The sequence below is a fragment of the Pithys albifrons genome, chromosome 7, assembly GCF_047495875.1.
Source record: "Pithys albifrons albifrons isolate INPA30051 chromosome 7, PitAlb_v1, whole genome shotgun sequence".
Classification (NCBI taxonomy): Eukaryota; Metazoa; Chordata; class Aves; order Passeriformes; family Thamnophilidae; genus Pithys; species Pithys albifrons.
This window is the reverse complement of record NC_092464.1, coordinates 26,544,013-26,571,224: the sequence shown is the minus strand read 5'-3', so window position 1 is coordinate 26,571,224 and position 27,212 is coordinate 26,544,013. Positions and strand designations below refer to the sequence as shown.

Below are 27,212 nucleotides of genomic sequence, written 5' to 3'. Positions count from 1 at the left end.
CTAAATCAGTCCAGATGGGTTTTTCATACCTTCCCTCAGAATAGCTCCAGCTAAAAGATCAATAGTTGAGTCAGTTTTTTCAGAGCTGATAAAATCTGAGTTAAAACACTGGCATTTTGTAGCTGTCTTTCAAAGCAATGAGTTACATGAAAGAATTTTCTAATGCTATTCTTAAGGCATCAGTCTAAGTATGCAAGACCAAGGTTTTCAAAGGCTCTCAGAACACTGCAGAGCAACCTTTTACATTGTTGTTTGAAGACATCTATGTGATTGCAGCTACTTGAGTCAAACTAAAGAAATAGGTGAAGTATTGACTTTTTGATGCAGAGTTCTATAACTGCTATGCAAGTTTTGTTTTTTTTTTAATCTGAACAGTTTTTATGAACAATCCAGTGTTGTTCCAGATAGAGGTGTTCCATCCCAAGTTCCAAGTTTGAAGTGTTCATTGAAAGAATCTAAGCAGGGCTGTGGCAATGTTATGATATTTGGAAGAATCTAAATGAGATAATATCCCTTTACCAAATTTCCCACACTGATTAGGTTTTTAAAGTTCTTAAATTTGGCTGTTTTATCTGTCTGAAGACTATACACTATAACATCAGCTGTGCTGTGATGTTGTAAAATTATAGACTGAAGTGCCCAAGTGCTGATGGCCTTCTTCCAGCTCTGAAAAAGTTAAGCTCTTCCATGTATTTTCTGAGAAGGAATGTGACAATATGTAGTGAAAGGCTATGATACCAGCCAACCGCCTTCCATGTGCAGCCTACAGGAACACGGAAGGGACTGCTGTTCAATTTGCCATAGCTAAGCTATCTCAGATGCTTACACAGTTTAATGTAGACTTTCTTACTAAACTTATGCAATTCAGTGCCACCCATAACATGTAAAAAGTAGAGCTGAAAAATTTATCATCCTGACCTTTAGGCTAACTATAAGAAAAATTACATCTTTGGCACAATAGGTTATTTCTCATGCTGCATTGATAAAGCAAATTAATCCCTTCTAGATTTTTTTTTTGCTTCCATTGTTCTTCTACTCCTCTGCTTTGCCTTCATTCTGAGGCTTGAGCCAAAGCTGAAGTATCTTTGTAAATACTCAGTGACCATGCTGGGATCCCTGAGACAAGCTGCACTGCAGCAGTGTACTGAGAACTGACTGCCTGAAGGGTTGGGCTCTGTTTCTCCCTGTTGTGTAGGCCTCTCTGCTTTGCCAAATCTGCTTTCCTTAGAGCTATACTTCTCTGTGAACCAAACAAATCTCAATGGGACAAAGAATAGGTTGAAGCTATAGGTTGAAGGGTAGAGAGTGATGCATGGACTTGTTGCAGCAGAGCTTTTTAAGTGCTATTAGGTTCATATGCTTGGCATACTGTGGAAATCTTGTATCTGTCTATGGTAATTGGATATTACAGGAATTAATGTCTGAGTTTTTAAAACAATATGCATTAGATGGGGTGTTGTCTGCAAAAAGAGTTGAGTGTTGATCCATATAGTTGCATGGGATCTATGCGGGAAACAAGTAGCATGGTTTGTGCTGGGCCTCTTTGCTGAACCCTGAACTATTTCAAAAGTGTTAAGGAAGTGGAATAGATCTCACCATGGAAGAGAATTTTTAGGATATTCCCCCAAAGATCCTAAATTATTATAGAACCTTAATGCCTAGCTGTTACTTTGCATGCAGCTGTTGAAAAACTTTCAAGCTTGCAGCTGAGTTGTTTGGATACAGTAGTTTATCTCCAGTTCTTCCTGGTTGTAACCCTCTGTATACTTGAAACACAATGAATGCCCTTAAAGGGCATTTTAAAGATAAATCTGGCAAGAGAAAGATATTGAGAAAAAGGAAAGTTCAAGAATTCATAATGACATAACAACTGTTGTTATTATAAATGTACCAATGTAGGGAGTTGTGGGAAAAAGCTGAAATGGACCTCGGAGGAGGACAGCCCTGGCAAGCAGCACGGTCCAGACCAGACACATACATGAGAGACTTGCTGGAGTTTAAAAGTTACACATTTTAGTTGTATAGAGTTCTAGTTCAGAAAGCTTTCTGTATCCCTGCTCCCTGCATTGTTATCAACCCCCTTCCTGCAGTGTTATCACCACCTCGCCCTGCATTGTATCTGTCCAGTCCTCTGTCTTTCCCTGTCTTCCCCAGAGGCAATGTCACATAAAGGGTGGCTGATCTATGCAAGTTCTCTTTTCAGTATCTACTAAGAAATAAAAGTTAAAGCTTGTGTGGACAGCTGGGAAATAATGAAGATCTAAATAAATCTACTGATTTAAAGGTCAGAAGGGAAACGCTGAAGTGCATATATACATTGTAAAGATCTCAGAATGTATGGAAAAGATACATCTGCCACAGCCTTTCAGAATGTCTTGGGGCCTATGTGTCTTTTCCCCTGTTGTGCCCCTGCCTAGTAGCACTGCCTGGCACGAGCGCATTTTGGCTTGTGTGATGGTGAAGGCACTGTGCCACGTTACAGCATCATCTGCTACTCACCTATCCGTTAACATCAGCTACAAACAGCCATGTATACCTGAAGGCACTGTGGAAATGTGCTGGAGCATTATTTAAATTTATTGGTTTTAGTTCTCTGTTACTTTTGAAAATTCTTGGATAGTTGGAAAAAGGCAAAAAGCCTAGGAAAGGATTAAAAACAAATAGTATGCTGACCTTTGACATAAGAACAGACATGGCTCTTTCAGGTAAAAAAAAAAGTGAAAGGGAAATCTACAGGCATTTAGAGACAAGCAAACTGAAGAGTAAGTAAAAACATAGGTTTATGAGTAACATTACAGGTGGTTGGTGTTTTTTTATTTTGCATTTTTAATCAAATTATTAAGTGAATGGGGGAAAAGAGTCAAATCTGAATTGATGAAGTTGCTTATGAGTGATTGCTGGGAAAATTAACTTAACTTTGCTAGAAAAATAAACGCTCTTGGGAACTGAGAGTTGAGAATATTGGCCAAGGAACACTAAACAAAGTTTCAAAGGATCATAGGATTTAAATATGAAAAATAAGTTAAAGTTCAGCTAAACTCTCTTCCTGCCAGGACAAAATTCTGCACGGTAATATATTTTCCAAGTGTTTCTCTATATCTAATAAATATAGTTCAGTTGAGAGTGACTCTTTTTTAGAAGTTCAACTGTTGAAAGCCAACTAAAAGAAAATGTGCTAATGCTAATTACATCTGCAGATGATATTGAGCTGGAAGGTCTTTTGATTTTCCAAGCAGCAAAATACACCAGTGTCTTTGGCCATCACAGTTGTGTAATCAATAGACTGGCAGTTGCCATAGCTACAAATTGCAGTGTACCTGATTGATGTTTAAAGCCAGCTAGGGTACTCACTGCTGAACAACTTTTAACAAAAACAATTAACAACAATTAACAAAAATAATTTTAAAAAAGAGTTGTAGACTGCAGTTGTCTCTGTTTCTTTTTAGGTGGTACTTCCACATTAAAATTCCAACTTCATGTGAAAAACTTAAAGCACTTAAAGCACATTTACCTTGAGGTGGCTGTGATGTAGGCCTCTGCATGCGGGAGCGCACAAGAGGTGTTTGTGCTCTGGAGGTGTCAGAAAGATCTGAATAGGTTTGGTAGACCACACATTGCATATGAGATGTGTGGCACTGTAATGTGAAAAATAATAGTGGCTTTCATAATGTCTCTTAGGAATGTGAGATGGTAAAGTCTATCACTTTGATTTTTATCACTCTTAGTTCAAAATCTTGCTTTAAAAAAAAGCCCCCATCAATCTCTGCTGATTTGGATTGCTGCTGCTTGTTAGATGAATAGCTGAGATTCAAGGAGATTCAGCAGTACTAACTGAAAGATAGCTGCATACTCTAAAATTAGTAAAATGCTGTCAAACTGTACTCTGAGAAGCAAATCTTGGTGCAGCAATGTGATGGCAGAGATAAAGAGGTAACAGCATGCTCTTATGATATGGTAAGTAACGCCTACACATATCACTTCTTGTGACATGCCTGTGCCACCGAGAGTATGTTTGGTTTCATTCTGGTAGGGAATAGCAGTTAGAACATGGTTTTTGAAGTCAGGGTTTTTAAATATGAAAGTATATGATGCTGGAAATGCTAAATTTAATTACTTTCTTAGAAATTATGGTAGTGAAAAAACACACAACAATGGTTCTCTTCAGTCAAAATGGTAGTGGTTGCTTTGTCATTATTGTCTCTCCTTCTAAAAGCAGATGCAGTTCCAGTGCTGAGTGAGTTTGCTCTATGCAGTTTATGCAGTAATGTTTTTTCCATGTTCTACAATGTCACATTCAGTAACATTAAGTGGAGAAACCAAAACATTCCAAGATACTTCATATACCAAATGCTCAGGCATTTTAAGGCAGTTTTGAAAGATGTACTTTTTTTGAAAATGTGACCTTAAACAGAAATGTTCTTCACAGTGAAAGCATTTTATAGTCTTCCAATTTTAAATTACCATTTCAAGTACCATTTTTAAGACTCAGAGTAGGTAATAATACAAAAACAATTATTTTCTGAAGCTATTTCATGTATATTAAATATCACTGATGATTGTTACTGGGTTAGAACTAAAAAAGTAACACTGTGTGATGGAGATGTCCTTTTAAAAGCATAATAGGAGTATGCCACTTAAAAGTAGAAACAGGCGTCTTGGAATAGATTACATCATCTTTAGAGGTATTACTTGTAGAATATAGCTGCTTCCAGAGATTAATGCTTGCCTTTGAGAGATGGTTCATCATCTGTTATTTTTAAGAAAGGAGAGTTAGAGGTGAGACTCAGCAAAATGACTCTAAAGTAACATAAAATCGAGTGCTGGACTACAGATACAATGTTTCATGTAACCTAGCTGAAATCAAAAAAGGTAGACTTGTTTTAATTCTGTGGTTTCAGATTTGTATTTATTTCAAGAAAAGGCAAGCAGCCACATCCTAGTTCTCTTAAGTAGCAGAAATTAGAATGTTTCAACAGCGTTCAACAAATATATTAAAAGCAAAATCAGTGATTTAAACCAATAGTCTAATTTTCATGCAATAATTATTAGTCCCAGTTTTAAAAAGACTCTCCCAAATGTGGTGTGATAAAAGTTAAACTCCAAGAATTTCTTTTGTCTAATAATTATATGTATATATTAAATTTAATATGGGATTTTTTAATAAAAAAGGACGAACTGAACACTATTTGCACTTATTCTGTTGTGTTTTGGTCTTGAAATGGGAAAGAAAAGATGATACTCTAGTCAATTTCTATTGCTCACATGAAAACTAACCCTGCAAGCTGGTCTATGTGGGCAAAGCCCCTCACCCATGTGGATCATTGTGTGAATTCAGAACCTAAATGAAGTGTAAAAAATGTGAACAAAGTAGGTTGTGTAAAGAGAAATGAGATTTGGAAAATTCCCTTAGCCTTAATAATCTGAAAAGTCTAGGACGATAGTTAAAGAAAAATTTTTTTAAATATAAATGAAATACAGATGTGACTGAACTGAGAGAATTCTGCAGGAGAGAAGAATAAACAGGAAGGGGAATACAGCTGTTGGGGAAAACATTGTTTACACAAGAGAACCAAGTTTTTCTGTGGTTGCCACTGCCCAGGAATTCTTATACTTTCCTAAAATGCTTGGGCACATGCATGATGTAGTCCATCTGCTTTTACTTCCTAAGGCCTTTGCTGTTCAGTTATATGCTCCATAGGCTCTGAATGACTAAAAACATTTTTGATTTTTCTCCTTCACATAATTAAAACAAGTTAGATAGGATTAAAAAACCCAAACAAACAGAAGGTACTGTTCTAATAAAAAAATGGCTGATAAAGCACCATCTCTGTTTCAGAGCTCTGCCTGAACACTGCTTAGATTTCAAATGTTGTTTCTTCTGCAATAGCACACTGTAGCAGGTTTAAATATGACAAAGCTGTGAGTTTGAGGGAATAACATTTTGGTTATAATGTGACTTTTTACTAGTTCTTTCCTGTAGACCCCTTCACCATAGGATAAGGAGAGGAAAATATATGTTTAAAGCATGGAGACTTGATGATTCTGTCTAGAAATTAAAATGTCATTAAATGGAAAACACCTTTTTATCAACATTTACTGACTTTTTGGTCATTCAGTTTGTAGACAGTTGATTTTTCATTTTGAGTTGTCTGGCAGAGAAACATGATTGTTCTGGTCCCAGTAAATACAGTGAAATACAGCCACTGTTACACTTATCTGTATTGAGCTGCATTTGCCCACTTAGGTAAACCTATGACACTTATATTCTGTTACAGAGCAGTATAGCATTGCTTCTGCCTTTTTTTTTCTCTTCTTTTTCCTTTGTGTACTTTAGTAGTCCTGTTACTTACTTGGAGTTCCAGGAGTGTCATGAACAATTAAATTTAAAATCTCAGGGTAATTATGGTGGGTAATTTGCTAGTAGGTATTTGCAATTATTTGAATAGGCATTGATTTCTTTGGATTATGTTGGATATCATTGTATCTCAGTTGAATATTTCATTTGTTTCTCACCATTAGTGTTTCAGCATTAGAAATACAGTCTATGGTGGCTGAAAAGACTTTGTGCTATCTTGTATTTTGTGGTAGATTTGCCTAGTTCAGGTTAGTATATAATGAGAGATTTCTACCACCTCAGGATATCAGAAAATTGCATCATTTTCCTTTCCAGAATCTTTGTCTCTTGCAGTGCAACTGGTCTAATACATCTTTAATTCAGCTTTCACTTATGTGCTGTCATTCCACATGAATTTGCCAATACATTTATGCTATGTCAAAACAGGACATAACATATTTTCAACAGCCATTTCAAAGTGTTATTTGCTTGTACTGCTGTAGCAACTGCATATCTGAGTCACAGGTAGCAGCTCAAGTCTGCTATTCTTGCATAGGAAAAGACGAAGGTGGCAGTCTGTACAGGAGGTTTCTCCTCTGCTCATTCAGACATAACTTGTTTTTCAAAGCTGACCTATCAGCTGTTCTTTTGTGGCAGAAAGGCAGACAGTACTTTTCATAGAATCATACAACAGTTTGGGTTGGAAGGGACCTTAAAGATCATCAAGTTTCAACCCCCTGCCATGGGCAGACACACCTTCCACTAGAAGGTGTTTTGTTGATTTCTAGAGTGAGACTGGTAGACATTTAAAAGTAATTAAGTCCTTTATATGAATTGCAACATGCCTTCAAATTTGCTTAATCAAGCTTAATGGAGTGAGATGCATGGGGATGTTTGCACAAGCACAGACAATCATAATTAAGTCCAAAATGGAAAATTTAAGAAATTTATTATTGTAACTTGTTCTACACTAGGGTTATCTTAATTCAAATCTCAATAATAGTTTGATTTCTTGAATAAATGTGATGTACATCTTGTCAGTTTCTTACATAACAGACATTATTTGAATCTATTTACACTGTCCAAGTAGTTTTCCTTTTTATCTAGACTTGGTTCTCTTTATAAATTTCATCTCCTAAAATTAATTTTTACAAGTGTTTCTCATCATATCATAAATGAAGAGTTTAATAACCAGGCCTGAAGCAGATGAACAGAAGTATGCCACCTCTTCTCTAACCCTTGTTCTTATGTGTTACTCCTAGAAATTGATTGAAAAGAGATTAATGAATACACGAAATACTATTCCAACCCAAAAGAACAGCTGAGTTAAAGTATAGTCTGCAAAATGTAGAACATACCAAAGCATACTGAAATCAGGTTTCATACTGTGCAAGATGTTGGAAGTCCTTACATTACACATGGAAAAGTTTAGTTGCAGTCATTATTTTGTATAAAACATTACCTTTTCTTGTTCTTTGACTACACATCATCAAGCTTGAATTAAAAACAGTAAAAAGAGGGAAATAAATCAGTAAGCACTAAGACATGCTCATGTAAATGTGTGATGTGTGCTCCTTGTCAAAACACCACTCAGGCTATGAAGTTACTACAGTTCCATGGGAACTAGGAATCCACTAGTTCCATATGCTTTCAGTGCTATATGCAGAAATACTGTAAAGTAGGTGCAACACTAAATACTTGGTCCTCAAACTACGGCCTACTTCAATTTGACTTCATTTTCGTGTAGTCTTTACAACCATCAGGTATGCCAGAAGGTGCTATGCTCATGTAATGCAGGGATTTGTGCTGATTCTGTCTGCTGGTAGAGTTTACCCAGAGCCGCCAACAGGAAGATTTGCTATATTCCAGGCCTTTTTCCCCTCTTGGTTTCCTTACCCGCCCCCCCTTCCAGCCTATACACACACTGAGCATGCTTTCCAGATCATATAAGTGAGAGGCGGGGCGACAAATTAGACTGAAAGCATCTGGGTTTCTTCTATGCTTGAAATGCTGAGACAAAAATATACTGTATGTAAAATGAGCTAGTGCATTTATCTGACAGAAGTTAATTTTGGAGATGATGTTTCAGTAGCTGAATCATCCCTGAAATTAGGCTAAAATACATGACAGATCTGTATTTTAATAACTGAACATACCGAATAGGTTTTTTTAACTGGTTCTGAATATTACTTTTTTGTTATTATTGTTAGCATGCTGGAAGATTAGAACTTTTCTGTTTGAAAATAGGTTTCCAGTATAGCTACTGGAAAGCAGCTCTCTGGGGAAGGAGATGGGGACCCAGTGGACAGCAAGCTGTCTATGAACCAGCAGTGTGCCCTTGTGGCCAAAAAGGACAATGGTATCCTGGGATGTATTTGAGTGAGCATTGCCAGCAGATTGAGGGAGGTGCAGGTGACCCTACCCCTCTATGCAGCCCTAGTGAGGCTGCACTTGGAGTGCTGTGTCCAGTTCTGGGCCCCTCAGTACAAGAGAGACATGGAGCTTCTGGAGTGAGTCCACTGGAGGGCTACGAAGATCCTCTTGTGAGGACAGGCTTGGAGATTTGGGCCTGTTCAGTCTCGAGAAGAGATGAATTAGAAGGGACCTCATCAATTCTATAAGTATCTGAAGGATGGCCATGAAGAGGATTGAGCCAGGCTTCTCTCAGTGGTGCCAAGCAATAGGACAAGAGCCAATGGGCAGAAATGGATGCACAAGAATTTCCACCTAAATATGAGGAACAACTTCTTTAGCGTGCAGGTGAGTGAGCACTGGAACAGATTGGCCAGAGAGGCTGTGAAGTTTCCCTCACTGAAGATATTCAAGAACTGTCTGGATGCAAACCTGTGCCGTGCACTCTAGGATGACCCTGCTTGAGCAGGGAGGTTGCACCAGACAACCCACTGTGGTCCCTTCCAACCTGACCCATTCTGTGACTCTGTCTAGGAACCTGTGTTAGCAAATATTTGCTCTTAACAATCAAGCATTCTAGAATCTGACTTTTGAGACCCCAGGACTTAGGATTTTAACGTTTATTTGCTTACTTATATATTATAGTTTTTTGGAATTAACTCAGTTTTATCTAGCATCTGATAGTTTATCTAGATACTGATTTAATAAGATACTGCTTTCCAACTTTTTTTCTTTTATGTTCCCTATCAATATTGTAGTTAGATGTTTGCATTGGGAAATTAAAAGCAGGTTGCTGCTCACAAAGAATGAATATTAATCATCTTTTTTTTTTGTCAATGATATCATGAAATTTTCTTGTATAGCATAAACTTCACATGTAGCACCTGCAGTTTCAGATGCTTAGGAGCTCCTTCATCAAAAAATGTTCAAGTTCTGTTTCAATCAGGGCAGTTCTCTTAGAGTCCGTAAAATCCTGTTGGTTTTCAGACCACAATGTTCAAGAAATTTTGTATATTCAACTTTGATGAACTTAAATATATGAATCAAAATTGAGATCACAGTGAGGTCCCCTTTCTCATGTCTTAGAGAGTCATTGCAGTGAAAGAAGATTAGTATGTGTTATATCAGCTTTTCCTTGAGTAGAAAACTAGAGGTTCATTCTGATAACTTGTGTGGTATTAAGTAATTATACTTTGTAAGCACTAAGGTTTTATACCTAAATACTGAAACCACAAGTAATCGTAAAAGATGTTTAATAAATAATTCGGATTGAAAATGCATTTACTGGCACAGGTAAAAGGCAGAAGGTCATGCTGATATAGTATGCCATATTCTTTCTTGGTTGTCCTGCACTGCTGCTGAAAACGCGAGTAATTCTGCTCAATGAACTTCCAATATATGAAAAAAACTAAAAGCACCCTTAATTTAATAGTTCTCATCATATTGCATCTTTCATGGTTGGCAAGAGAAATGTGTGCCATTTGGTAACACAGCATTAAGTATCTTGAATCACCTGTAGGAGCATGACAAACATATGCGTTTGTATTCCACGCTGTGTTGTGGATCACCTCTTTATGAATACTTTAGCTTTTTAAAGAGACACTAGTTTCATGTTCAGTTAAGATAAATGCTGATATTTTTCCTTGCTAAATGTCCCTGAAGATTGTATGCAGGAAGAGAAAATCTCTAACTTTATTGGTGTTCTTGTTTTATGGATTTTTAAGGAGTTGGAGATGTGAGACCCAAATCCCAGTCTATTATACAAGATCTTGTGCAGACTTGCAATTGTAGGAATTAAGAACTACATTTAGTAGTACTTTTTTCCCCTTGTGGCTTACCATCTCTGACAGAGTATTTATATCCCCCAGAACTAACATTCTTTGTTTATTTGGACTTTCAGTCTACAAAGCCACAGCTATTCTTACTGTTCTTTCACCAGGGCTGTGGTATACTGACTAGGAAAGGGATCTTGACCTCAGCTGCACTATTGTAAAATACAGTTTTATATGTGACAGGTTTCCCTTGACATCAGTTGAATTTCTCTGGATTTTCATGGCTGGAACTGAGATTAGTTTTTTCAAAGCCCTGCAACATCTCTTACTTAAATCCCTACCTGTTGTAGCCATTCTTTCTGGCAGAGATGCAGGTAATCTCATATTTTGGTTTCAGTTAGAAGTTTATTTTTTCACAAGCCCATGATTTTCTTCACAACTCTCCTTTTTAGACTGAAGTTGAAAATCTGTGTTCTCAGACACTTGCAGCTAAAGCAAATAAAGACTCTGAGGACCTAACACAAAAAAATGTGTTTATCCAGCACTGGATAAAGCTTCTACACTCCTGCCACTGCTCCCAGCATTGCTGCTTAATTTTGGAGGCCCATAAGATAAGCTCTTTTCCCATCTCCTCTTTTGACTAGATGGTTGTGCGTGCATAGCACTCCTGGTATCAATAGCATGGTGCCTTGCTTAGACATGAGCTAGAAGTACTGTAGCATTCCTTGACGTTCCAAAACTGAGAGGCAGCCTCAGCTCATGCCACTGTAGTTCCAGCTGTGTAAGGCTTTTCACAAAATATCATAGCGAGATAACTTGGCAGTAGCTGCTCCTGGCTTTTTATATCATACCTTAGCATTTGTCATCCTTGCCTAAGAAGTGGAACCCATGGAAGCAATTTCCTTTTTCCTGAGGCAACTTAAAGCTGTCTCTACCTCACCAGAGTATCTCCTAACTGCCCAAGAACTCTATCTCTGAACACCCCTCTTTTTTGGAACTCCAACATGCAAAAAGAAGTCATCAGTAAGATGTTATAGCCATGTGGCTAGAGAACTGGATCAGGTCAGAAATTTGACTTGTAGTTGTTAATACCAGAATTCAAGATTTGCTCATTGATTGTTTTGTGTAATATGTGGAGTTATTCTGGAGGGCTTCCTCATCTAGATGAATGCGCTAACCACAAAGCTATTTTGTAGCACTGCTCAAAAAAAAAAGTTGGTTGTGTTTTGGGGTTTTTTTCCTGGGCTTCATTCTTTGCTATAATTAAAATCTCACCTGTAAGATTCTGCATTTATGAAAAATTTTGAATTGTGATATTCTCTTCCTCATGAATAGATCAGGCCGATGTGCAATATTGTTTATGCAGAGCCAACCTGATCAGTGAAAATAAAGTTGCAACATATCCAGCAACCCAGGAGTCCCACAATTTGTATAACTAGGTCGTGTAATGACTTTGTGACGCAGATCTTTGCCTGGTTTTCTGCCTGGTTGGAGTCTCATATACTCCAAGTGAGTTTGGGTAAATAAAATTAGAAATATGGTAACGACAATGTTTCAGATTGTGTTGTGAGACAGGCATTTTTTCTTATTGTGCAGACAGCACAGGCACTTGCCGCAAAGTTTAAGATTCACTTCTGAAGATTAGGAGCATAGAAGTTTGTCAAATCCTTGAGTGTACTCTCAGAGTTAGACCAGAAAAGAAAAGGAAAGGAAATGTGTAGTTTACATTCAGTAATTTGTTTCCACTGTGAAACATTTCCTGGTTTTGAGTTAACATTTTACCGCAACTGTGAAAGAGTTATAAGACATTCATAATGTTTTGTGCTTTTATTGTTTCTCATTTCCTTGGAAGAAAACAATAACAAAATTTGTTAAGAGAGTTTAAACAGATTTCTTTTATTAATATGGTATTCAGGTGGTGTAAAAAGCTGTCATAAAAGTGGGAGACTTTCTGCCTTGATACCTGATCATGATCAATATTGTTGTCAAGCATGTGCAGTTTGTATAACAGAATGTCACACATGTATGTAATGTACATGTGTATGTACTTAACAGGTGGTAGAAAAATACTTGAAAAACTAAAATCCTTTCAAACTGAAATTGTTAGTTGCTAAGAAAAGGGGACTTGATATTTTTCTGATAAGAATAAACAGGAAAATAAAAATAAAATAAAATTTCCTTCCCTTTTAGAAGGAAAACTTTAATGAGTGAAATTTTTGTAACAGTTCAAAGATACTGGAGTACTATTGTCAACAGGAGTTGCCAATGGACTTTAAAGTTTGTCAGCATAATTTGTCTCTTACCGTAGTTACACAGAGATTTCTCTGACTGTGCACCTCTCAATTATGTAGCAAACTTTCCGCTCTAAAATTGTTCATCAGACTTTGAATTGGTATGAATATGTTTTCCACGTGTTCTCAGTATGTATTTTATACTGATATCCGTCATACAAACAAGGGTTAGAAAGCTAAAAGATAGTAAGTCCTATTTTAGCATATATCAGCCTGCCATATCTTAATTTCAGTTTGATTGATGTAAATAGATATTGTAATTGAGTCTGTTCAGTTGTCTGATTTCCTTAAAAGTTGTATTAGTTTGCTTTTTCATTAAAAATGGAGAAAAAATTAACTACATAAAAAATTGTCCCTTTGTTTAAAGGTTCAAGCACAAGTGCGACATGCAAAACTGAACTTTGACAAACTGAAGACTGATGTCTGTCAAAAAGTGGATCTTTTGGGAGCGAGCAGATGCAACCTCCTTTCTCATGTGTTAACAACATACCAGGTATCCAAGGAAAATGTTGACCTCCAAAAGAAAGATTTCCTGTTAATGTGTTTTTTAAGAAGTTATCATGGCAATATTCAACTGTAAGAATATGTAACTAGGATTGGAGGGAAGATGTGAAATTTGCCCTGAAAACAGATTTGTATTAAAATTAACATTGTGCTGAAATTTTATGCTACTTTACAGACAACACTGCTTCATTTTTGGGAAAAAACTTCACACACGATGGCAGCTATCCATGAAAGTTTCAAAGGTTATCAGCCATATGAATTCACGATGTTAAAGGTAAGGACTATGTATGATATGTATGTTTACCTAGTGATAAAAAATAAGACCATATAAGGATGTAGAAAGCACACATTGATATTTTGTCCATATATTGTCTGACAATTCTGTGTCCTGTCTTTTCATTAAATTATAAGTTTTATGTTTAATGTCCTTTTGACTAGTAGGTTCAAAAACTGCATGTACAGTGCAGTGACTAAGGAATATTTTAAAGGAAGACATTATTAAGCACTGCACTTAGGTATGTGTTTTAAATGCTAGGTGGAATTGTGTTTGATTATTCCTAAGGAATCATAAAATCCAGCAGAATTTGGGATTTATGTTGCTCTCTGAAATCCTGCAAGTGAATTAATATTATTTTGCCTTTGCATTTGTTTTTAAAAACTCACACTCTATAAGAACACATTATTGGACTGAATATGAGTAAGTGGATGCTTAGGGTTCCCACATCTGTACTCATTTTTTAACCCTTTACTGGGAAATACTGGGTTTTTTTGACTAGTGATATTTGCTGATCCTTTTTAATCTTTGAATACGGCATGTGTGCAATATCTGACTGCTGTCTGAGTTTGAAATTTCATGAGGTATCTAAAAATAATCACTAAGCACTGTGTGTTTTCCTGTTCCTGCATATGAGCTTGCTTTGAGTGTGACACTTTGAGGTTCAGTAGAGGAATGGGAAAACAGTGAAAAGCTTCACTTATCCTTATAGACACCTTTGTCCTTTAGTTATTCTAGACAATGAAATAACTATGTGATTGGCCAATACTATTTGCATTGGAGAAAAATAACTCATGTCTGACAGAGGTCTGATGGAAGGGTCACCACTGCAGGGAGAGTGAGGAATGAACAGCATGCAGCAAAGATGCCCTTTGCTTGGAGAGACAGTGCAATTTGAAAATGATTACAAGTCATAGCCTCAATCCCTGAAATGCTTGTGTGTATGACATGTACAAGCAGAAGTTTGGCTGTTGTGCTATATAGTCTATGGCTACCCTAGACCTCCTGGAAAAGAAATCACCTGGAGGTGTAAGGTGTACTTCACCCGAGACTACCAAAGTTGTCCATACATAACTATGCTGTATTTAAAGATGTTTTCCAGAATGTGTGTTGAGAGGGAGCAGTTTCTGAACTTTCAGGTGCATGAAGAGCTTATGAAGACTGTTATTTCTTGAGCTGAAAACATCGCAACAAACCAGCCAACCAAATTTCAAGCTCAGTCTTTCCTGATTAAGGACAAAAATAAAACATGGTTTATAAATTGTTTCATTTTACACAGCCTCTGAAGATTCCTGTCTTGCAGGAGAAGTCCTCATTTGCTATGAAATTAAGACAACTTTAAGCTTCTTTTTTACATAGTCCACATCACAGAGATGGATTCTAGCCAGAGTTTACATCCATATTTCAGCAGCAGACAGTTGGGCATAGCTATCTTGACATTGCTAGTAATTGCCTTTAGATTCACCCATTAAACTCCAAAACAGAGAAGAAAGTGCCCTTTACTTCCCCACTGTTGCCTCCCATTGCAGCCTGGGTTTAGCATGGCCAGTGTCCTGCTCCGGAGCCTGGGCACCATCCTGATGGGCTGTTCTCATAACTTCCTGATGTTAAAAGATGTCTGAGGAGATTTTTATCTTTGCTTTGTTACAAAGCTATTCCAGTCTAATTTGTGTAGGTAGCCTATATTGTTGCTGGGTATTTATTCTCTTTTATGTCTGAGAATGTGATTATTTGAACAAGACATATGAAGTTTCAAGACATATAGTAACATTTGCATGTAACATTCTCTTGGACACAGAAAACGCATCTGTTCCAGAGTGCAAAGTATCCTTGTGATGGAGGATGAGGGTCATCTGGGGATGCTTGTTATGTTTTGAACTTCCTCCTGTGAAACCTTTCAGTATAATCTAAATTTGAAATTAGGTTGGGAATCTATGATGAAAAAAATGCCATCTGTATTGATTCCACATGTAACGAACACTCCCGTGAAGCAGAAAGTATCTGCAAAAATGATTTTGAATATTGTAGTGTGTTTAGCATGCAGCCTAACTTTTTAATGAGAATCTTAACAATTTCTGTTGCTGGCCTCCTGGACTGAAAAGATGTGATTTCCTGGATTTGCAGTGATATGTATGCTGATAAATGATGCTTATCAGGAGGCAGTTTTATACTACAGTAAAAGTCTGTGCTTTCAGAAAACAGCTGCTTAGGAGTAAGACTGTGTTACTGGGTTTCAGTATCAGTTCTTTATTTCTTTCAGTCTCTAGAATGTGGGATTATTTTCAAACTCTTCCCCATGATCTCCTTGCCCCAACTATTAGTTTCTGTTTGTTAACATTAAATGATGGCTAAAGATACTAAAGATATTAAATCAAAATCTGGTGGTTGCATCAGGTGAGATTGTGTTGTCTAAGAGAATAGATGTCTGCCCCTACTTCAGGCGCATTGCTAGGGTAAGTCATCTCACCTCTACTTGCCACTTCTGAAGGTGTGGTACTCCCATGAGTCACATCTCTCTTCTGCTAGACCTGGGTATGGAATAACAATAGATGATGATGGTTAGGGAACTGATCCCTACCAGTCATATCATATGTTCATGCCAAAGTAACTATATATTAAGAAGAAGCTGCAAGCTAGTTCTACATTGAGATTATGTGGTATTATTTTTTAATGAAGTATAATAAATGGCTGTGGCAGATCTAGGGTAGTATAGTTTCTGATGGAGAAACTTTTGATCTAAAAATGTACCCAGTGATGATGCCATGTCTGTTGTTGACTTTATGCATTAAAATATATAATCAGAATATATAACTGCTTAAAATATACATGAAATATTTCAGTGTGCCCATTTCTACATTTATTTGCAGGTCACATCTTTTAGAAGAGGTGTCTTATATCATAAAAAGGACCCTTCTTAAAATTTTCAATTTGATGCTTGCAAATCATTTTTGTCTTCTATGTTTCCATAAAGGACAAAATTTTGCACATACAAGTGATCCCTCTGAATTAAACTAAGCATACGTGCATGCTGGATTTGCATTTTGCTTTAAAACAAGAAATTAAAGAAACTGTTAATATTTGACTTAGATGTAGATTGTCTTCCTGAAAAGAGGCGCTATGTACTAGAAAATTGCTATTTGTGTTTTGTAATATAAATATATATTCGTGTACCAGGTTTACCTCAGGAAAGAAACTCTGAAACATCCCTTGGGATTTTTCTGGAAAGAAAACATTGTCTTTAGAGATGTTTGCCAAAATCCCTTAATGAAAAGCAGCCCATTTGTTTTGTTGCTTCAGGGCATATAGTGAGAGTAGTATAGTTGTGCTATTGCAGCTGTATTTCCTAACTGTGAGTTTTATGCTTGATGAAAGATGATTATTAATGTGCTAACAACTCTGTGTATAGTGATGTAAAAGTGTCTGTTACTGTATCCATTGCTGTAATATTACAGATGATGGGGTGCTGTTTTAGTAAAGCCTTTAAGGTGTCATTGTCTTGAAATTAACTTCTATCAAATGAATTTAAGTTTATTTCAGGGGCTACATTTCACTTTCTAATTTCTGTTACCGTTTATATGCCTTGGTTACTTCATAAATATTTAGCTGCACTTTTCGCATTTCAATGCTATAAGACCAAACTTCCTGAAGAGTTCATGTGAGCCTAGGAATAATAATAGCCCTGGTGAAAGAGTCAGAAGGTGTGAATCTCAGTTCATCTATTTATTTCTGCTTAAAGTGAAATGCCACTGCTTGTGCCCCTTCTGTGGTTGGAGTAATCTGTCCAAACAGATGCTACAACACTGGTGCCTTCTGATAACCTCTGCTGTGGTCTGATATCCTTTCTTATTTCTGTTAATCACACAGGGACTTTACTCATAGGCAAGATTAGTTATGATTTTGTATCTCTAAGGGTTTTGGGGAGGTTTGGTATTTTTTTGCCTGATGAATATCCATGAAGAAATTCTGAGATTACCTGGTTTTCCTCTTCCCTTTCAGCTCTGCTCCCAAATGAAATATATCAGAGTTTTTTTCATCTCAGAGGTGTTGCATCTCTTCATAAATGTTGTGATATCTTGGGATACATCCCTGGCTTCTGTAGCTATCATTAACTGTGTTGCAGTTCCCCGCAAATGCCTTGGACAACTAACGCACCTCTTGACTGAGAAAGAATCAAAGCAACACATCTGAGTGTGTTGTCAACACTGGAGGGCAGGTTAATGCACAGTCCAGATCATCTTGGCTTGACTTGAAAGCAGCCCAGATGCAGGTGAAGGAATTTAGTGAGTAGCAGCCTTGGAATGGAGCCTTAGCTGGAACCAGAGTTAATTCTACAGGGAAGGAATCACTTGTCAGCTTGGATACTTAGAGTATTGTGAGCAAGCAAAATATCACTGACTGACTTTTGGTGTTGGAGACATACAAGTTAGGCAGAGTGAATGAGTGAACTTGCTGGAGACATACAAGTTAGGCAGAGTGAATGAGTGAACTTGCTCTGCTAGTGTGTATGGTCTTACTCTTACAGTAAAAGAGAAATAATGGAAACTCGGAAGACAGCTTTCTAAACGTGCAGGGATCCTACCTTAAGGCACATACTGGAGTAGCTCATAACAAAATCCATATTAGTCCATGTGAGCAGCCATAACAGTGAAGTTACACATCTGTCCGCTCTGAGCAACAAAGTCAGGGATATGTCCAACTGAAATGTGATGACTTTTGTCTGAACTCAGTCTGTGTCTTCACAACCCTGTTTAAACACAGCACTTTCTAGGTAATGGAACTTCTTCCCTTCTTCTAATGTAACCTGAAACAATTAAAAAATATCATAGTTTGATTTTTATGCCTGCTGACAGTAATGATCACATTACTGTGAGTTCATGTTTAGAAAATGATTGGCAGTGACCTTTTAATGCTCAGTTTTATTTCATACACATCCTCTAGCTTTTTTAAATCTTTTTTTAAAAGATACTTCAGTTTGTAGTGCACATCGAGATGTGGAGTAGAGGGAGGCAGGGGAGAGGAAAAATAATTTCATTATTTGCTATCTGACTTTGAGAGAATATTGTCTGAATCAAATTCTTACATTGAATTATTACATCAAAAAACCCCTGCTGATTAAAAATTTTTTATACTCTCCACTGAAACAGAAGCTGTATTTCAGAGCTGTGTTTATTTTTCTAATACGGGAAATAGTAACTGCCATTATTATCATGCTGTTTCCTTCCCAAAGTACTTGTGAACTCCATTGCTATATGCAGTGTTTATGGCTTGATCACAGTCCTTTCAATATGGATTTCCTGAAACACTAATGAAGAAAGCATCATAAAGATGCTTTATGATTAAAGCATCCTTAAAGTAGATGTTGGTTTTGCTCTATTTTTCTTGGAGAAGATGCAGAAGATTTTATTTCTGATAATTTTCTTTGACTTGTATAATTAGGCAGTGGTTACAGTAGTTCTATTTGTTGCTCAAAACCGTTACAGCCTTCTTGGGGCAGGCTCTGTGATGCTACATTGGGTGGCAGGTAGAGCACCACAACTGTTTCACCATCACCTACAGATTAGAGTGGACTGTGTGTCCTACTGTGATGTCCCAATGGTTCAAGTGCCCAAAGCAGCACAGTCCCCATAATGCAGAGCTTCTCTCTTTCTCTACATGACACTTTTGTGCAAGTGTAGTGTGAATTTGTATGGTTTTGGACTCTAATCCAGGTCTTCTTGGAGTCAGTGGAATAATGCACATCAATTTTAATAGTTTGAGAAGTGCAGTCTGATGAATACCCAGTACAAATGCAGGTAAAGGGTAACATTCATTCACAGGTGATCTAGTTGAGTTGGCTAATGCCCTTGTTCAGAATCCAAATAGACTTACATGTGATTCTGGTAAACACTGATACAGTGTCAAAAAAAGTGGCAACCACAGAATAAGATAAATTTTTTTTAATGCCTCTCTTTATTATGGCTGCTTTTGTGATCCCTCATCTTTTGACCGTGATTTCTGCAGTGCTAAGGGTGCTTATGACAAATTAGTCAGCAGTTCTAGGTAGAATTAACTTACTGATAGGGGAGAACAAAGCTGCTGCAGTACAGGACAGATCCATAAGTTTGGGTTCTAAAACACAGAAGTGTAGATTTCCTCAGACAAGTACTGAACCAAGCAGAAACTGGAATGTCCCTTCTGGAGACTCCTCTATCCCGGTTAATAGGATAGTGCAAACAAGACCTGTGACATGTCTGGGAATGCTTTTCTTGTGACAGGTGACCTGGGCACTCTAACTTTTATTCAGTAGATTGGGCCACTTTTTTTCTGTTTTACAATTTTCATGAAACATGCTATTGTTTTGTTCAAATTCCAGATGCAAAAGAGTAGCATTTTTGTGTTTGTTAAGTTTTGCACAAAAGCTGTCTTTGTTTTACCCTGAGCTTTCTGGGGGGCAGAAGGAGAAGTTGGTGTAAAATGTAGTGCTATGAGTATCAATGTGATATAAATAAATTTAATTACAAATAGTCAGGACTATTCACATGAAACATGGTTTTATTTCTCAGAAAGTGAGTTGGACTTCAGAGAGAGGAAAATCTTCTCACCTTCAGAGAAAAACCTTTTGATAGAATCAAATATTCATATTGCTAACTCTATTACTTAATTTCTGGGTTCATTTATTTTATTTTTCATACAGAAGTCTTAATTAATTCATAATGAGGCAACTGGTAGTGTATTTATAGCTTCAAAGAGTCAATCTGTAATGCTTTTCTTTGGGTTGGCTTGTTCACATGTTCAAATTTTGGTTATAAAAATGATGACCATGAAACTGTCTTGTAGCACAGTCTTTCAGATTGCAAAAGGACAATAGGGTTTCATAATACCACAGATGGCCTCTATCCATCTAATCATCTGGGATTTTAACCCTCATTTTCAGATTCAGGATACAAGTAATACCTTCCCACTACACTGCAGTTGCCAAGTTTGCATGAATTGTTGTGGAGGAAAAAAAGAAACAGTATATGATGAACAAAGAGATGAAAAGAATTAAGTTTTCTTACATTAAAAAAAAAGAGAAAGAAAAGAAGAAGGAAAAAAGAGGCAAACCCCCAAAATAGCAAATAAACATCATGTCAGTGCCTGATTTGCACATAGTATGGATGGTTTTACTTAAAAATATTGGAAACAGAACATGAATTTAGAAAAGGCCTTCTTATATGAAGTGTGTTCACAGACTCAATTTGAATGAGTATCTTCTACATTTTTAATTTTGCTTATTTGAGGCAGAGTTTTGATATAGCTCCAAACCATTCTTGCTAATTTCTATTGGTTCTATAATCTGATTTGGCCTTAAGTGACCCACTTTTGTTTTTCTGATTCTAATTTGTTTTCTTCTCTTCATTTATATTATGGTTATTATCCAGAGTTTGCAAGATCCTATGAATAAACTAACAGAAAAAGCAGAAAAGGAGGACCTGCAGATTGAAAGCACCAATTCAGTGGAGGATCAGCCGAGTCAGTAAGTCACATGTTCTATATATTAAAATAATAAGTATTTCTGTCTATAATCTGCTTCCTGGTAGTTGAAGACACCAAAAGTAAGTAGAATTGTAAGTAATTCTAAAATAAAAAATATAAGTAGAAATATAGACACATAGCCTAATCCTCCTAGTTAGCTCAGTACAAGAATTCCTGAAATGTTGTTATGTGTACATGAAAACTAATAATATTATGGTAAAATTAAGATCTTTAACAAGACCCATTAAACTCTTATGTGTTTTTCATCTTTTCTATCCTCTTTTTATTTTTTTTCAGCCTTTGCTTAATTTTTTCTTTATTAAAAGAAATGGTAAACAACTGTACATGAGAGAAGATAGGTGAGCTTTTTATTTTGCCTTTCAGTAGCATCTCCTTTCACCTGGGAATAGGATATAGATTACTGATTGCTCTGAGCAGCAATTAGTTTTTGTAATGTATACACCACCAGTCAGTAATCCAATGAAGCAGCAGGTATTTAGTATAAAGTACATCTAAGTCAGCTGATGCTGTCAAGGTTTGAGTTACCTGTAGCTCTGAGGTGAGAGAGACTTATGAATGGAGTGCTATGGGGAGAGGAGAATGAGATGCGATCCCTCCCCTACATGACCATCAGGATTCAGTTGCCAGGAGATGCAATGTTGATATAATCCTGCTGCCACCTGTTGTTTTGACTATCCTTGCTTAAATGAAGTACTGAGCAAAGGATCAGTTGTCAAAAAGCAGAGAACAGCTTGACTGATTAGTGGATTTTGCTCAGATATTTATTATAATGGATTTTTAAAGAGTTCAGGTTTTCAGTCCTCTTTCTAGTTTTGATTCAGAACCCCTGACCAAAACCAGTTTATAAGTTGATCAGATTTGATGCTATTCACACGAGAGAGGAATTGACCAACTACCATTTGGCAGGTGGTTGTCTCCACAGCACTTCCTTCAATCTGTTACGTTTCATGTGGTGATAATAATGAATTTAACAAGTAACTGTTTTCCTCAATGTTGAATATTAAGCTCTAGAAAGAATGCATGATTTATGCAGAATGTGTGCATTGGCACCTACCAGCAAATGTATCAGATACCATGTCATGGTTGCAATTATTTGTATTTATTGATTATCTTTCTCCTTGTCTGGCATAAAACTGAGGGGCAAATATATGTCACCATTTAACTGTCTAAAATAATAAACAAACATTTAGGATTCCGAAAGAGTTACAGAAAACAAAGCTTTTAAAATCCTCATGAACTTCCCATTCACAGTAAACATTCATTATACTAGAATGTGGCCTGAATCTAATTTTCTCTACCACAAGCCTACCCTCAAGAGCAGGAGAGGTGGCTCTTTCTGTCCTGTCACTAGAGGTTAGGCGGAGTGTGCCTACACAGTCCTTTTCACCACCACGTCAGCCTTGTGGCTGCCTCATTCCCAACTCCTTGAATGGCTTCACACAAAGTAATAGCAGTTAGTATATATTCTTCATTGAAGAAATTACCTTTATATAAAAATTGGATGTAATCCACAGCTTCTTTTTTCCTGTTGAGAGTTTTTTTCATCAGCTGTGCTGATCTGGTCCTCTAGAAGTCTGCTGACATGGGACAAAACTCACCTGACTGCTGATTTTTAATTAATTGCTGTTAAAAAAAGAAGTACAGACTGGTTGGTTTTCTTTTTCGTTACTTTTTTGGCAGCGGCGGGGAGATGGGGACAGTTGTACCTCCTTCATGATGTTATGAAAGATAAAATTTGGAAAAGCAGAATACACTATCCTTTTCATTATAGATTTAATTATATTAAAAATGGAAGGATGGTAGGTTTTGATAGCTGGTCTTTCAGTTTAAATTTTGTGTTTAACAGACTTCAGCCATTGAAACAATAAATGGTAACAGCAGACCAGAATACACAGCAAATGAAAGAATCCATCTGTTATTACTGTTTATTTATTACTGATCTGATTCTGTAGTAATATGACCTAGAGAGGAAAATATGTTATTATTTTAGAGACTTAGAATTATTTTCTCAATTTTTTTTCTTATTTTTTCAAATAAGGTTAATTTCATTAGAAGAAGAGAGCCATACCAAGGAATTGAACTATTCAGGTACTTTATGTCATGTTATCGTAACTTCATAAGTGCTGTAATACATGGCGGGTTTGTTTTGTTTATTTCCTCTGTCAGCTTCACCCAGCAAATCCCTACCAACGCATAAAACTTAAGGCCAGGAAGATCTGATAAAACTAGTCTCTTACATGTTACATCCCACTGCATGTCATTTCAGTCACTCTCAAATAGGTCAAATAGCTTGTCTTCCAAAGCCTAATTCTTACCTCGGGCATGTGCTCTTCAAGAAAGTGTTCTACAGCTTAGTAGGTGTTGAGGAAAGAGAAATGTACCACTTAGCTCACTAGTTTGTTCCAGTGATTAAACATGTACTCTGTGAAAAACCTGATGAATTCAGTGGAACTTCTGTTCAAAAGCCAGGCAAAGTCATATTCAGCTGCTGCCAATGACCTTATGGGTTGTTACTACCCAGTAACACAGTCAGGCTCCAGCTGGAGGTGCACAGTGGAAGAATGGGAGGCAGTGGACACAAGTGGCAGGAAGGGAAATTCTGAGTGCATACTAATAAAAAGGTGGTAAAGTGAGGGTAGTAAAGTGTTGGAAAAAGTGGAATCTTCATCCTTGGAGATCTTCAAGACAAAATGACTTCATAGCTGAGAGGCTTGGATAAGATGACCCCCAGAGGTCCTTCCAGCCTAAACAATTCATGGCTTGTAATATACCTTTTTCTACTAAATTAATGGAGAGTAATTTTAATATGTTGTATTTTATCATCCATGAAGATACTTAAAAGATACTACATGAAAATCAAGACTCCTCTCAAATCTTTATTTTGATAGGCTAACCATACCATAGAATGTGCCAAGTTGGAAGGGACCAGCATTGATGTCTTGAAGACCTCTTCTCCTTTATTTTTGACATTTTTGATTCCATTCCACTTTACAACATCCCTTTTCAAATATCAAATATATAACTGGACAAAGTATTTCTGATGTTGTTCTCATCTGTCATGTTTTTAGAAGGTAAAACCGCATTCCTATTTCTGTATCTAAGAAGGATATGTCATTTTGCTGCAACATCAAGTTCAAAACTCGTATCTTAATTTGTTGTTTATCAAGGCTCAATTCTTTTGCTCACAGCTTTCCAGGACTCATTTGTCCCTTCTACAGCATGACTTATATTCCTTATGCCTAGAGATATAACTTACAACTTGGTATTAAATTCCCCCAGCTCTGACTACAGAAACTGATTGATTGGCCTGACTGACGACCTTTAATAGTCTGTTAGTTGTTTGCACATTTTTTTCAAAACTCATTTTGTATTTACTTCTAGATGACTGCTAAAGCCATTGAATAGCAATGGATAAAACACTAAGCCTTGCAGATCTAAACTAGAAACACTTCTACTTTGCAATTATTTCTCCTAACAATGTGTTTTTGACATCTATTAGTTGTCATATTCCTAATCCATTCAATATGTTCACTATAGATGTTATGCAGTGCTAACTTTTTAGCTGGAAGGCTCTGCAATGCAAAGTCAAGTTGTTTCTAAACAAACACCTTTACTGAAAATTAGCTCTCAGTTTTATCAAAGAATTAAATTAGTTGTGTTTTTTTAACTAGGTCTGCTTTTCATAAAAGCAACAGTAAATTATTATAGGAGCATTTATTATGCTCATATTATTTTGCTGAATCCTATACTGAATGGCATTCCATTAGTGTTTTAACTAGTAGTAATGGTGAGCTACCAGCCCATAGTTACATACAATTACTTGAGTCACCATATTTAATTACTTTTGTTGTTTGAGTGGGGGTTTTTTTGTAGTAATGACACAATATTAGGACTTTTTCAATGTTTTGAAGTTTTACTCATTTTGCAATTAATTAAATCTGATATATCTTTGACAAGGCATTTTAATATTCTCAGATACAAAATCTGAATTATATTTTCTGAGCAGATGTTTTCTAGAATCTCAGTTACTTCTTGACTGTAAAATATTTCACCATATTATAAATACCTTGTTCTGTCTCTTTTTCCATCACCCCTAAAAGGAACTGAAGTCTTTTAAAATACTTGTAACTGCTCTGCTAAATTTTTCCATCTCCATAGACTAGCAGGTCTGTGACATTGCTAAGATTTTTTTTTTCCTTAAACTACTCCTAATGTTCTAAAGTCATACAGATATAGTGCTTCTAGTGAGGAAGCCATGCTGTGTCTTTAAGATTTCCTCACCAACTACTTCTACTTCACAACTTTCTTTATTTTTTATCATTTTCTTCACATTTTCCCTTAATATACTATGGGTGTCTTCAAGATTGACTCCATCACATTTGCTACTCAACTAAGGCAGACTTTCAGCAACAGTTGTACCTTTTTCATTACAGAATTGTGGCCATTCATATCCTACCTGTCACGTACTTCTCTTTCTGATTTTGTTTTCCTGACTGCCAGTCAGTTTAGGGTTGGATTGTTTTCCCCCTCTAGCTTTGTGCATTGTCCTTTTATGAAAGCATCTTGTATATTTGTTCACATGTCTTTATGCCTCTCCTGTCTGTATCTACATAGAGTGTAATGAAATGTGTTTGTGGGTTTTTAAATGACCAGCTGATCCTATTTCTGGTAGCCCATTTCTGTCCTAGCAAAGTCTTAGAAAAATAATATGATACAAACAGCAAGTTATTCTGTTTCCTTTAGTTCTGAACACACCTTGAAGTATCTCTTGAAAGGGTTTGGGATTTAATTTTTATTCCCCAATAGCAAATTTTATTTCTTCTTTCCAGTCTCCCGTGTGAGGCTTCCAGCAGATGGGCCTTCCAGATTGGCAATACTGTGATCAAACCCTTTGCCTTTAGAGCTACAGACTTAGTTGTCTAGGAGCTAGATTTCCCCAACAGTTAATGGGGGGAGAATGGCATGTTCAGCAGGTAACTCATCCCTCCTGTTTTGCTACATGTCATAAATGGGATTAATCACCTGAGGAACATGTCTTCACTGATAGACAGAATCTAGATAATTGTTTTGACTCCATGTCTCATCTAAGAAACTTGCTGAGAATTTAAAGAACTGGTATTTTGTCACCTCTGATGGCAAACCCTGAGCTATACATTTTCCCTCCTATTGGTCTTACACCCATTTATTTTCCTGCAGAGGAGATGTTACTTATTTCCTGACCTGAGGTACTTTGGGGAAAAATTCCTTTTCTTTATTCCCAGAGTTGGTGTTAGGAAGAACACATTGCTGAGGAAGGGAATTTAGAGGTGATGATGTCCTGTCACAGCTGTGCTCCCTCCTGGCCTGTACAAGCTTCTAAAAGAGATGTCTCTCCTTCTGGAGGACAGGAGAGACCTGTCTTATTCTGGCCATTGCCTGAGTTGGGTGAGCTCAGCCTGGCGAGGGGCTAGTGTGGCAGGCAGGAATTCAAAGGGAGATCCCCTTCATGTTATTATTCAGCAATTTGTCTCACTTCTTCGAAACGCTTGTATCTTGGATCTTTTATCCGTTGTGACCAGGATTATTTTAAACATGACTCATTTAGAACATGAATACCAATAACCATTGCATGCTGATCTTACAGTGGCATTGTTATAAGCATGATCTCCTGAAAAGTGCAGTTTTATGGATCTTGATTGCAGCTGATGATGGCAAGGATGTCATCTCCATGTTAGAAGGAAATTGTAACCATAAGCAGAACTCAGGTGAAAAGACTGAAGAACCTTACCTTTAGATGTATACATACATATATACATATGTACATACATACATGTATACATATACATTGTCTGTGTACTGCAGATCTTCCTGTGTTGCTTTTAATTTTCCTTTATTTATCTTTGTTCTTTCTTTTTATTTCTTTTAGGTGCCATAGATGGCTTATTAGACCTGCAGCCTGAAGAAAATGGTATGACATAATTGTGCATGTCTGTTTCATCTGCTTTTCAATCATGGTCACTAAGTATAATTTTAATCTTGGATCTTAATTGTTTTCACAATCTGAAAAGTTGAATGAAATTATTCAACCACACTATTTAAACAGTGTTAAAGGAAACTCAGCAGAGACACTA

General features: G+C 36.7%; 1 protein-coding gene across 2 annotated transcripts in view; it reads left to right on the top strand.

Moving 5' to 3' along the window:
- Positions 1 to 27,212, top strand: part of ICA1 (islet cell autoantigen 1) — a 62,836-nt gene that overhangs the window by 24,396 nt on the left and 11,228 nt on the right. For both annotated transcript variants that reach the window (XM_071560779.1, XM_071560778.1), the window contains exons 8-12: positions 13,177 to 13,302; positions 13,489 to 13,587; positions 20,988 to 21,082; positions 23,141 to 23,190; positions 27,008 to 27,049. In XM_071560779.1, the coding sequence (XP_071416880.1) occupies positions 13,177 to 13,302; positions 13,489 to 13,587; positions 20,988 to 21,082; positions 23,141 to 23,190; positions 27,008 to 27,049 (412 nt within the window). The remainder of the gene's footprint in view (positions 1 to 13,176; positions 13,303 to 13,488; positions 13,588 to 20,987; positions 21,083 to 23,140; positions 23,191 to 27,007; positions 27,050 to 27,212) is intronic.